The 12,768-nt window shown below is 38.6% G+C and overlaps 2 protein-coding genes across 3 annotated transcripts in view; one reads left to right on the top strand and one right to left on the bottom strand.

Annotated features, from left to right (window-relative positions):
- LOC110066850 (RING finger and CHY zinc finger domain-containing protein 1-like) overlaps positions 1-5,524 on the bottom strand; it is a 62,734-nt gene extending 57,210 nt beyond the window's left edge. Inside the window, exon 1 of the mRNA XM_089286682.1 lies at positions 5,415-5,524. Within this exon, the coding sequence (XP_089142808.1) occupies positions 5,415-5,459 (45 nt within the window). The 5' untranslated portion in view covers positions 5,460-5,524. The remainder of the gene's footprint in view (positions 1-5,414) is intronic.
- An 18-nt stretch (positions 5,525-5,542) lies between these two features.
- Positions 5,543-12,768, top strand: part of LOC110066846 (dedicator of cytokinesis protein 7-like) — a 105,830-nt gene continuing 98,604 nt past the window's right edge. Inside the window, exons 1-2 of one of the 2 annotated variants that reach the window (XM_089286681.1) lie at positions 5,543-5,657; positions 5,743-5,836. In XM_089286681.1, coding sequence (XP_089142807.1) covers positions 5,590-5,657; positions 5,743-5,836 — 162 coding nt within the window. In that variant the 5' untranslated portion in view covers positions 5,543-5,589. The remainder of the gene's footprint in view (positions 5,658-5,742; positions 5,837-12,768) is intronic. The other variant, XM_089286680.1, reaches the window with a different exon arrangement.

Below are 12,768 nucleotides of genomic sequence, written 5' to 3'. Positions count from 1 at the left end.
CAGACTTGTTGAATAGGCTCGCTCGATATTTAAGCTTTTATAAACTTTATTATTAGGCCAGCGTTGGATGCTGTGAGAGATGTACAAAGTAGTAGCTGCTGTGAACTGACAGCCATTGAGTATGGGTGTTACGAAAACTAAGACCATCTATAGTGAGTGGCTCTTCATTTTGCTACCCTTGCCAGCTGTGGAAGCTTGAATTTCCAAAACATCATTAGAGATCGTGGTCCGGTCTTATAAGCAAGAAGTCAAGCAGTTACATGTATTTTTCCTGCCTAAACACACCTCTAGCCTTTCACCCTCTTGACACGTGTGTATTTACTTTGTCACCTTGTCACGCCATCACACAACATGAAACTGTAAATACGTTGGTGTGACTTCCTGGCAGTAAAAACTTGTTGATAAATTTCCTGAAATTCTACTAGCTTGTGAAATAACAGCACTCTACTGTCGTAAACACCAAACAATTTATTTTAGTGTAAATTTCAATCAGCTTAGAGCAGTGACATTCATTTTGCTTGAGACCCTATCAGACACAAATGTTAGTGGTGGAGAAACAGTTTCAATGGAAATAATCCAGGACTCTGATATCATTATATACATTTCATTTATAAGCTTACAAGAAGACCGAGAGCCACTTACATTGTACTATTCACAACAATTTCTCAGCAAAAATGCTTTGCCAAATGTCTCACTCAAGCATAAAAGCATTGTTTCAAGATTTGTGAATATGTCCTTAGTATTCTGTTCTGTCAGAAAGCCCTTAAGGTGGCTCCCTATAGTTTCATGATTGATATGTGTACTGATAAAATAAAATCAGCATCCTGTGATCGTCAGTGCCCAGCATCCAAAAGCGAATGCTGCTGTCATGTAATGGCAGTTATTTGGAAACTGGAAGACATGACAAGAAAGGGAGAGTTGAAAGAGTGCGACAATAGCACATGTACGTCAAAACCGCAACAATGAGGCAAAGGAGGAAAAAGAGAAGTTAACTGTTTACCGGTAATGACTACAAGTATTGTAAAACCAAGGCATGCCTCTGATGGGCCAGGTAAAAGAAAAAGGGGGATACATAGTCAATTCTATGATCCTAGACCGGTGAAGTCAAGAAAAATTGACCGACTCCATAGTTAAATTAAAGGAAAATCTTCAAGAGATCAATCCAAAACTTCCATTTGCTTTGATGCTGCCAGAGGACAGAAATATTCCTACTGTAAACACCTTGATTGGGCCAGTGGCAAGAGGATCAGTGCTCCACAAACAGCTTCAAGGATTTCAAATGGCTAGCACAAATCCTGTCACCTCCTGTGATCCAATTTCTTACCAGTCATCCAATCCAGCAATGAATGGAAGTAGTAATGAAAGTGGGCATGTTCCTACTCAAACAAATTCAAATGTTACCGATGGTCATTATACCAACCACACAGAAAATTCTACTGACAGTCAGCCCAGGCATACACCCATTGAACCCGAGTGTCTCAACAACAGTTCCTCCAGCCACGGTTTTACTAATTTTCCTTTACTACCCAGCAAATGCTGCGAGGAAACTGTTGACTTGAATCTATTTTCTAATGCTCCAACCATCTTGAATAAGGTTCAAGTATCACTTCAAGCAGCACAGGAACTTTACGCCAAGACAACTGGTCAAGCAAATAACAACATATGGTATGAAGAGAGAAAACACCGCATCACAGCGTCAAAGTTTGGCAAAATTTTGAAAAGGAAGAGTCAGCTAACACCTGAATTTATCCAAGCAATCTGTGACCCAGTTGATATCAACAACTTACCCTTTGTTAAATGTGGCAGAGAAAATGAGGACAAAGTTGCAGATACGTATGTCAAAAAAATGCGTGAGGAAGGGGACACTGGACTGAGACTGGCAGAAGTTGGTTTATGTGTCAACCCATTCCTACCTCATTTAGGAGCATCTCTAGATTGTGTTGTTTTTGATCCCATGTCAAATGATAAGTTTGGAGGAGTGGAGATAAAAACTAACCCAAAGGCAGGATCCATGGGTCTCTCAAGAGCTCAAACTAGTGGCCACCCATTTTTTACAGCAAACCATTTTTTGGTTTCAAAAGATGGGCAAATTATTCTGAACACTGACCATTCATACTATTATCAACTTCAGGGTCAATTGGGCCTTTCTGTGCTCTCATGGATTGACTTTGTGGCACATTCAGGCATAGGAGACATATTCACACGAGTGTTTCCTGACAAAGACTTGTGGTCCAAAACTATGGTTCCTAAATTGAACTCATTTTATTTCAACCATGCCCTGGATTTTTTCTTGTTAAATGAAACTAAAACTTATTAACATTGAAGAAATGTTCTTGTACAATGAATTTAGTTCACATGAACTGACCTCAAGTAAACATAGTAACTTTTAAAATGTCAAAATTAGACTGAAAGAATAGGGTTTTGAAAATTGACAATTAATTATGCCACAGTCCACAACTAATTTATGCAGCCATGCATAGACAACAGTACTACTTGATCAAATATGTGCCATGCCTTCACCCGTTTGATTGATCTTTCCATGTGGATCCTCACATTAGCAATGCTCATAGTCTCAAAGCATTCGTCCTTTGTGAATTGATCCTGCACTGACTGTCTTTTGCGCGGAATATACAAACTTGCACCCTTCAAGGCCATGAGATTGTGTACATCAAATCCTTTGTCAGCTAGGTATTTAGCCCCAGGCTCCACAAGACTACAGAAGTCACTCTTTTCCACAATTTCTCTGTCACGTATGCAGCCAGGATACAGGTGGCTGACAAAAGTCACCCAACAGTTGGGAGTGATGCAAATAAAGCCTTCATATGTATTGTGGGATTTGTAATCAGAGTACATTTCAGAATGTGTTTGATAGTCCTTTGGCATGTCACACTTGATCTCTGTGCAGTCAAAAATCCCTCGGATATCTTGATACTGGCCTTTAAATCCCTCAGGCAGATACTTCTTGATCTTGTCCTTGGAAACCCATATTGGCAGGCTTCCCAGCATGATGTACAGATAGTTTACCCATGTCACTAAAATATCAGATCCCTTTCAAATAATCCTAATCTAATTCTGGTCAAAAACATCCATAGTTGATCTATTGGATCAATATTACGATTCCTTTCCCTTTCTTTGTCTACTTCATGTAGATATGGAAATGTAGCGGTAAAGTTCTCTTCGCTTTTGCTTCAAGCAAAATTCCAACTAATTTAAGACTCTGCACAAGGTTTAACATACTCCCAGAGTGCCATTAGAGTATTGTAATTTGGAAAACCCACATAAAAGAAAGTATCATCATCACTATTCTTAAATCTTTCTATACAAAACTTGGAAAGTAACAGTTGGCGTTTTAAATCTGCAACGACCTCTGCCAAATCTTCATTTTGATGCTTGTTTTCAATTTTTACTTCGCTGGTTTCCAGTGGATCACCTTTTTTCTCTGAACAACTGAGTATGTGATTGTCGATTTCGTCTCTCTTCTTTTGCATCGCTTTGCCTTTTCGATCTCATGACTTGACGCTTTGGTCCACTGAAACCGTGAAGGAGTAGCAGTTGGCAAAAGATCTTTCCTTTTCCCAGTTAAACTGCGCTTGTAGTCTGTAGAAACAAAATGTTCGAAGCAGCAAAACAGAGACATGTTCGATTTAAACTTGCTGTCAGATCGTTTCATTTTCACTGCCCATTCCATCCTACGTTGAGAATCTTTTGGAAATGTGTGGAACGTGAGGTCTTTTCTGTTATCCAACCTATTAGTACATAGTGCTGTAGCACAACATTTATGCGAGGTCTTTTGTGCAGCACGTTTTGATCTTGCACTTTCTGACATAGCATCCGCCATAATTACTCGTGCCAACTGGAGGGCCCTTAGCCCTCACTTTCATGTAACTTCCGGCTTATGGCGTAAGTGTGTATATTGTTTGGCTTCTGTTTTGAGTTTTAATAATCACAATATACGTAAAACAAAGCAGCGAAAAACATTTGTATAGAAGATAAAGTTATAATTCGGTTAACTTTCAATCCTGGGTTAGCATTAACCGGCTTCCGAACAACCTGGCCCCGTTTTCAACTAGTAAACCTGACATGAGCCCACGATCCAATCAAAAACCAGCACTTGGTCAGTGGTCAACTTCAAAAAACATGTGACCTCGATGAGCCCTAAACTTAAGCCTGCGATATGGTCACGTGATATTGGTCAGCGAATACATTGTTTTGACAGGTGTCAGTTGATCATAACATGGAAGTCCAATATCAAAGAAGTACACAGTAAACCGAGGCTGCAGTTCTCTGCCATCCTATTAGGGAATTGGAGTAACAACAGGACAACGTTGACTAAAAACGATTCTCTATTTTACCTACAGATCTCGGGATACTCTATAGTTGTTTACTTTGTTTATCACTGTCAAAACCATCATGAAACTGAATCTGGGACACAGTGATTGATTCAAAATAAAAATTTTAAACATTAGCCGTCGTGGTTCACATGCTCCTGACAATGCAGAATTTGGTCATTTCACAGAGGACGACAAACCAAGAATTATAACACATGTGCAAAGCCATTGTTCTGCTCATTAAACCTTTTGTTTTATCGACGTTCCTGTAGTCGTTGGCGTCATGGTTTTCTTAAACTTCCTATTATTTGGAGTGCGTATGCACCCATGAGCAATACCGCTCGCTACGATAACCATGAGAAAATCAACTCATGGGTTTCCTTTTCTTTCCTATTTAAGTATGGGGCCCTGCTTAGCATCCCTTTGGGCCACCAGAGCTCCGCTAATATACTGTAAATCCTTGAATTAGTGCCCACCTTGAATAAGCGCCCCCTTCGAATAAGCGTCCCTCCTACTGGCCGAAATTTAAAATAAGCGCCCCCCCTCAAACAAATTTAGGCCAGAATGAGGAATGTATCTGCATGTCTTTAAAAGAGATGTTGCCATGGTAACGGCCTTAATTCAAAAATTGACAACCAAAAAATAAGCCTTATTTTAACAGTACCCATGCTGGTAAATCTCTAGAGTGAAAACTTTAAGAGAAGTTAACTAATTTTCCTCTTTTAACTCGCACTCTATAGGGAGGGTGTTCGTAAATACTCTAGGGAGCCACCTTAAGTAGTTCTCACGCGAGCAAACCTTCACACAAGCACTAAACTGTTGACGGTTTACATCGGTTTACGAAGGTGGTCTTAGTTTTCGTAGTGCTAAAGATGGGACCTCAGCTTTTAAAATTCGAAAACTAAGATGGGGTCATAGATTTCTTAGTACGAAAATAGGATGGGGTAACTGGGGTCTGATCTTAATTAGGTCATAAGTTTTTTAGTTTTCGAGAGTCTAAGTTAATTTCGTGACACCCGTGAGTATTACAACATTTAAGTTTATATTCAGTTGAAATTTCGACGTAAAAATGAATAAGTCACTCACCAGCAAAGAACACCGCCTAATATAATGATCACAGTTAGAAGACATAACAGAGAAATAAAGACGCAAAAAAATAAAAGATAGCGATTTTCCAAGATGGCGACATCTACATCCACTGGATCAGTCAGAGGGAGAGACCTGGAAACTAGCCATTGCCAGAGGAAGTGTTAGAGTTAAAATGGCTGCCCAGCAGGGCAGTCAAGGTTCTACGGGCTCAACAAGAGCGTTTGCCCAAAAACTTAACAAGTAAGTTGCTTGTAACTGAGTATAATACATTTAATTTAAAAGCCATCATTACTTACTGTAGTTTTTGTGTTCGGCGGTGTTTCAGGTTTCGACGAAATGGGTCAACAACTGGCACTCAGACAAGTTTTACCAAGTCGCCGTCTTCTTCCAGTTCATTTCTACATTTTGCGACTGGAACGGTATGTTAACTTTTGTTAGTGAAATAATATTCTCCTTTAAAAACAATAGTTGGTATAAAATAATCTTGCCCTAGGTTTATAGAAGTTTATGAATACATAAAGGAAGTGTGGAATGTAATAGTGGCGCTTTAATTAGAGTTTAAAATTCCGACAGTGATTTCCTGAACGAGTACAGGATCGGGAATAAGAATTAGTTGGGAAACGTTTCCACATAGCCTCTTACTTGATCATGCAGTGGACTTCTTTTGCATAGTCGTCGTCAGTCGTGAATAGGAGACTCGCAAACAGTTCTACGGAAATCCTGCCTGAATTTTCTTTTGCTGAACGATGGGGTAGATGTATCGGATTACATCGCGATGTTTTTGATCTGCAAGCATGATGTTTATGATGCAGAGGTATTTTGGATTTTGCTATCTTGACTGAGCTCTCGGTTGGATGTTATTTATACAGTCAAAATATTCAGTACATCCTACCCAAGGGTGAATATTGGGTGATTCCCACCCATATCCACCCTTGCCTTTGGGGATTCCAAAATGCCCTTCCCCCCATGCCTTCTGAACTCCAAAATTGTTGGCCTCTCCTCCCTTCTGGATTTCCTGTTTTTTTTTTTTTAATTCAACCCTCTAGAATTCATTGTTTCCAGGGAAAGAGATTTTGCACTTTTACATCCTCCCAGAAGTTTTTGCTAAAAGATTTCAGTCACACAACTTTCTACGAGGCTTCAAATTTGCACCGATTATCCGACCCATGCCATCACTTGCATTCATGACTGAATCTTTGGCAACTAAGACTTCCTCTTCTTCAGTCGCAATTTTCCAACCACTTAAATTCTATTAATTAAAATAGAGAAAAAAATTAAAAATTTCAATTGCTTTGTGTCTCAAGTTAATTACTATGGAAATCTGAACATGCATGGGGAAATCTTGCCTGATTCAGTTTCAACATTACGAACAATATTCACTCAATCAGATGTCCTTATAGCAGTTTCTTTATGTATCTTTGGTACATATTTTGTGTTGGCTTGCAAACAAACATGATGGGTTGGTGTCTTACTTTTGACAGATGTGAGCTTGTTGCAAATTATTAATCTGATAAGAAATTCATCAACCTCAAGGCCTCTAGAGCTTGGTGTACAACCCACATTTTATTATTGGTTTTTTTTTCTATTAATGAACACAGACATATGCCTGATAAAAAAATTGCTTGTCTTGTATCCTGCTTTCCATGGTTTTCAGCAGTGTAATTAGTTCATTCTTACTTCCACACTCTTGTCTGACCCCTCTGGAAATCCCAGATTTGAACCCCCCCCCCCCCCCCCCCAACACCTCTCATTTCAATTGTTGCCTTTGGATGCCTTCAGATTTCCAGTTCAAAGAACCTCCCTCACCTGGGATTTCGAAAAAGCCATGCGTGGTATAGGTGTGTTATTTTCTGGAATCACTCATTGCAAATTTGATTTCAATAGTCAGAGTACAGATGGTGAAAAGACAGCTTCTTAGTCTGAACAGTTTTCTCGAAAAAATTGAGATTAATCGGTATATCCAGTCTTGCAATGGTCAGAAATTGCAGGATCCAATTCAATATGGCATCAGTGTAGAAACATCAACATGCCAAACAACATTAAATGATTTTAACTGGTTGTACTGTCCCTGATTTTGGTCTTGTGATTGGCAGCAAGGCCTCTAAGCTGAACCATCCCCTTTTTCAAAACTGCTGCCAGCCAGAGAACTTTTTATTATAGAACTGTAAATCTCTGCAACTCTTTACAGCCAACCTTAAGACTTTACAAATCTCTTTACAGCCGACTTAAGACTTTGCGAATCTGTGGCGACTTTTAAGAAGACCTTGGGACATCAATTTTTGAGAACATTTTTAGCTTCTTAAGCCATTGACTCCCAGAGCATTTTGCAAAAAATGCATTTTTTGGACATTTTGGAGATTTTCAGGCTGGATATGGGCCAAATTAGCTTCAATCTACTCAAAAATGCATTTGCTACATGATGGCATGCCTTTCTTTCTACTAGCATCACGTTTTACAACACTTTTGCTTGGGCATGCAAAGAAATCAAAATTATGGTACGTGTTAAGCCTTTTCGTTTTTTTTTTTTAATTTTTTTTTGGCCTTTCCTTTTTCTCCTTTTATTATCTTTTTGCTGCAGTGGTTGACCTTCTGCTGGGCTTGCTTCCAGTTCAAAAAATTCTGAGAAAGCATCATCGAGACATGCAATTTTTACCATGGAGCAGCCACGTGTAGTCGCAGAAAATTTTGCTCTGAGTTTTTGACTCAATTTCTGAGCATTTTTGTCCATATTTCAGGCTCCACTGAGCCAATCACTTTGATCTGGGCATCATTGGAAAGATCTTTTCCTCCTCCAGAAGTTGGGTATAGATGATGTCAATTTTGGTCAAAGGTGATGATGTCAGAAGTGGAACAAAGGCCAAGGCTTGTCATGACCAGTTTCCGGCAGCACAGGAGTCAATGTTTTAACCAAAAAACCTGAAATCCAAATTTTGCAGAATTCCTGGTGTTTTTGGGCTTGCTTTGAATAGATTTCCCAAATTTATCACCAAGGGTATACCCAACCGTTTTATGAAGCTAGATTAGGTGTAGAAATTTTCGTAGAGGTCTACGACTCTGCGGTAGTATTTTGAATGTTTAAGCTCTGTTTCTCTCCGATATGCGTACACTGTACATAGAGGTGTAGTGGCGTGTAGGTATTGTAGCAAATATTATATCGCGTAGAGAATGTTGAGTGTTATTATGGATTGCAGTGTTTTAATAATTGTTTTCAATTTACAATTCTGTATTGAGTTTATCCTGACTATGCTCTACGCTCTTGGCTATATGTTCTTCCATCTATGGTCAATGCGCTATGCTCTTATTGCTCTTACATTCCATGTTCCACCATCTACGCGTTACGTTCTAGGTATTTACAAGTTTATCAGTTCAAGAAGTTTTGACTACTCTCTACACTAGCTTAGAGGCTTAAAAAACCAGTAGAGTGATAAAAAATATTGCGAGTGCGAGTTTTTTGATCATCTAGGATGCTGTAATTTTTGTAATTGCAATTTATTGGCTTTCTTTATTTTCTCATATATATTACAGTGTTAATAAAGTGTTATTACGGTTTACAGTATTTTAATAATTTTTTAAATGTACAATTCTGTATTGAGTTAACCCTCTATGCTCTACACTCTACGCTATATGTTCTAACATCTACATTCTACTCTCTACGTTCTACCAGCTACTCTCTTCACTCTACGATCTATCATCTACCCTCTAAGCCCATCTACGCTCTACTCTCTTCATTCTACATGTACTAGCTACTCGCTCTACGCTCTATGATCTGCCATCTACCCTCTAAGTCCATCTACTCTCTACTCTCTACGTTCTACCAGCTACTCTCTTCGATCTACACTCTAATCTACCCTCTAAGCCCATCTATGCTCTACTCTCGACATTCTACCAGCTTCTCTCTTCGATCTGCGCTCTACACTCTACCCTCAAGCCCATCTGCTTGGAAGATTATTGGATTTTTTTAGTTTTTTTTTTAATTTTTTATTTTTTTAACGAAGACTAGTGAGCAGCACAAAGGAAGACTTCTTGTAGTTGTAAGCTTTTTCGTTTATTTCAGACATGTTTCGTCTCAGTCTGAGACTTCTTCAGGGAATGATTACAACATAAGAACATAAGTGTGTGTAAGTTTAACTTCCCATGGAAGTGAATAACTGCTGAAACATGCTGTAAATGGACGTTATAAGAAATGCCTTAATGCATATGTTATCGCGTGTGGTTATATTTTGGGGGCCATACGATTAGTGCTAATCGTATGGCCCCCCAAAAACATACTATTTACATAGATGTGCTAAAGTAGTAGTAGATTTATAACTAACAATACAGTCTAAGTCTGGTAAATGTCTCTGGATAACCAGCTTGATGTTAGTGGTTCTGAGTTTTAAAACCATTTATTCCAACTTGAAATGAACAGCAATCTCTACGACGAATTACAACCCTAAAAACTAGTAAACAATATCTCCATGTGGTCGTATAATGTCCGCTTAAAGCATTCAAGTTCATGTGACCTAACTATTTGCACTGACAGTTAGCATGACTGCAGTTAAGAGCAAATGCCCACAAAAATCAAACAAAATCAAACAAAATCAAATTTCTTCAGCAAATCTAGAAAACTCAGGCTGTAGTTTTTTCCTTGAAATAGTTTTGTCTTTCCAAGAAAAGTGACATTTACGATTTAACTTTCAGCTTCAATTTCTTGCAATTTAGCAAGTCCCAACTGGGCTGAAAATCAACCATTTTCATTTGCTTCACATTTCGCAACTATGGAGCGCAGAAAAGTTGTAATACAACCAGCTTTTTGCACAACTATTCCTTGTCTAAAAAGGGACGATTTCAAGAATATTGGATTAATGTAATTATTTAGGGGTAAACGAAACCAAAGTGTTCTCCAACGATGAGTTCGTCAGTCGGTGGAAAGAATTGTCATTTTGCGTGATTTTGTGTCTTTTGTGAACGATTTTGAATAATTTTTGATGAGTGCCTTATCATTTGCCCAAACTGAACTTTACATATATTGAAAGACCTATCCTAGTATAGTTAGAATCTAAAATCTTTTGGAATTCCGAGACATGGCACATTGAATGGGTGAGTGCAAAACCATGCTAAATGACGATTTGGGTGACAAAAAAAATTTTCGCGAAAGGGCTTGAATTTTTGCATGTGGTCTTCAATATAATAGAAAAACGTGGTCCTGTATTTTTCCCGCTGGTTTTTGCTTTGTTTATAAAGACGCCGCTAGGAAAAGCGAGTGGTTTTTGTGCATATGCAATATCTCGAAAACGAAGCGAAGCTTAGCGGAAAAACTACGGGACATTGCTAAGCATACCTAAACAAAACTGTATGCAAAATTTGGAGCGTTTTCGACAAAGTTCACTTTTGATTAAAATACCTAACGCCCTTTTCCCGCCGAGGCCTTTGAATAAACTAAGCTGGGCCTTTGTCATGATAAACAGAGCTGATCCTTTGTTATAATAGCCAAGCCAAGCCTTTGTTATGAGTCGAAGTCTCGCCTCAGTTTATCTTAACAAAGGATCGGCCCGCCACGACTGCAAGGACTTTGATTTCACTTAGAAAGCAGCAAATTGTCAATTTCACGCAACGTATAAGCTCAAAAATGTTGATTTTAGGTCAAAAAAGGTTTAAATGTTGATTTCATGTTAACGCGTGATGGCAAGGATGTTGATTTCACTTAGAAACCAGCAAAATGTCAATTTCTCGTAACGCATAAGCTCAATGATGTTGATTTCAGGTCTAAATAGGTTAAAATATTGATTTCATGTTAACGCGTGATGGCAAGGATGTTGGTTTCACTTAAAAACCAGCAAAATGTCAATTTCATGCAGCGCATAAGCTCAATGATGTTGATTTCAGGTCTAAATAGGTTAAAATGTTGATTTCATGTTAACGCATGACGGCAAGGATGTTAATTTCATTTAGAAAACAGCGAAATGGTAATTTCACGCAACGTATAAGCTCAATGATGTTGATTTCAAGTCTAAATAGGTTAACGGATGACGGCAAGGATGTTGGTTTCACTTAGAAAACAGCAAAATGGCAGGAGCCCATGATGGGCTCCTAAAAAAGGTTATTTCACACAACGTATAAGCTCAAAAATGTTGATTTCAGGTTTAAAAAGGTGTAAATAAAAATAAAATAAAACAAATAAACATTTCAATAAGCACTTTTCCAAATAAGGCAATGTCTTAAATGGCTAAAAATCACGAGATAAATACATAGTTTTCGACAAACGTGATTGTAGCTTTATGTCATGCACCGCCTTACAGTACCGCTCAAAAGTAAGTTACCACCGTCTCGCGAGATGCGTCTCGTTTCTCACGAGACTCGTCTCGAGAGAAACAAGATGAGTCTCGATAGAAACGAGACGAGTCTCGTTTCTCGCGAGTGCACTGGAAGTACCAATGCTGCGCATGTAACTCTACTTGTAGTTACGTTTGATGTTCGATATTACCAATTTGGCAGTCTGAGGAATTTTTTCAATCCAATTATTTTCAAATTGGACAAGCATGTAGTCCTATTACCTATTAATTATATGGCATCAAAAAACAGATGAACATGGTGAACTTACGGACTCGTAGTATGCTATATCTCTTGCCGTTGTATTTTAGATGGTGGTCTAAGGAGCCTTGCATAACAACAAGGCTATCTGGCTCGTATTCATCTCCGTTGTGCTGTCTTAACTCTGTATAAAATTGGCAAAGAACGTGGTCAAGCTTGTCTTCGGGAATATCTCCTCAACCTTTCTCACTTCGCTTCGCTCAGCACGCCTCAGGTCAAGCACTTTAACCCAGGTTTTTGTGCTTCTTTGGGCATTCTAGTTGTGATTTTTCTCCCTCATCTCGAGTAAATCATTACCATCTATCTCTGCAAACCTAGCTGAAGACTCCGATTGAAAGTCTGAGACGTCAAAAAGGTGGAGAGAAAAGTCGGGAAATTCTGCCATTATCAAAATATAACAAAACTTAGCGAGCTACCATCGCTGGCTGACGTTTGATGGCAGTGATAATAGCTGCAACCTGATTGGCCAATACTCGGTTCGTTTATTTATCTTGACATTTGATTGGTTGATGGAAGGTATCCAGATTTTTCTCAAATTGGACAGTTTGTTCAAAGCTAGACTAAACGTTCGAGCAAAAACTATCCAATTTCTTTTAAATTTGGACAGTTGGTAAAAATTAATAAAAATAGATCTGTTGGCAATATTGGATTTTGATGCAGCTATATAATTAGAAATAAAATCAACGCAACCTGGATCACAGATCTATGTTACAATCAATCGCTACTTGTTGGCCATTATGATGTATAAACAATCTAGTTACCAGTTTGAGAAACGTCCGCA

This window comes from Orbicella faveolata, unplaced genomic scaffold (assembly GCF_042242905.1).
Source record: "Orbicella faveolata isolate gen_17 unplaced genomic scaffold, um_ofav_v1 contig_14, whole genome shotgun sequence".
NCBI classification, from domain to species: domain Eukaryota; kingdom Metazoa; phylum Cnidaria; class Anthozoa; order Scleractinia; family Merulinidae; genus Orbicella; species Orbicella faveolata.
This window is presented reverse-complemented; position numbering and strand designations above follow the sequence as displayed.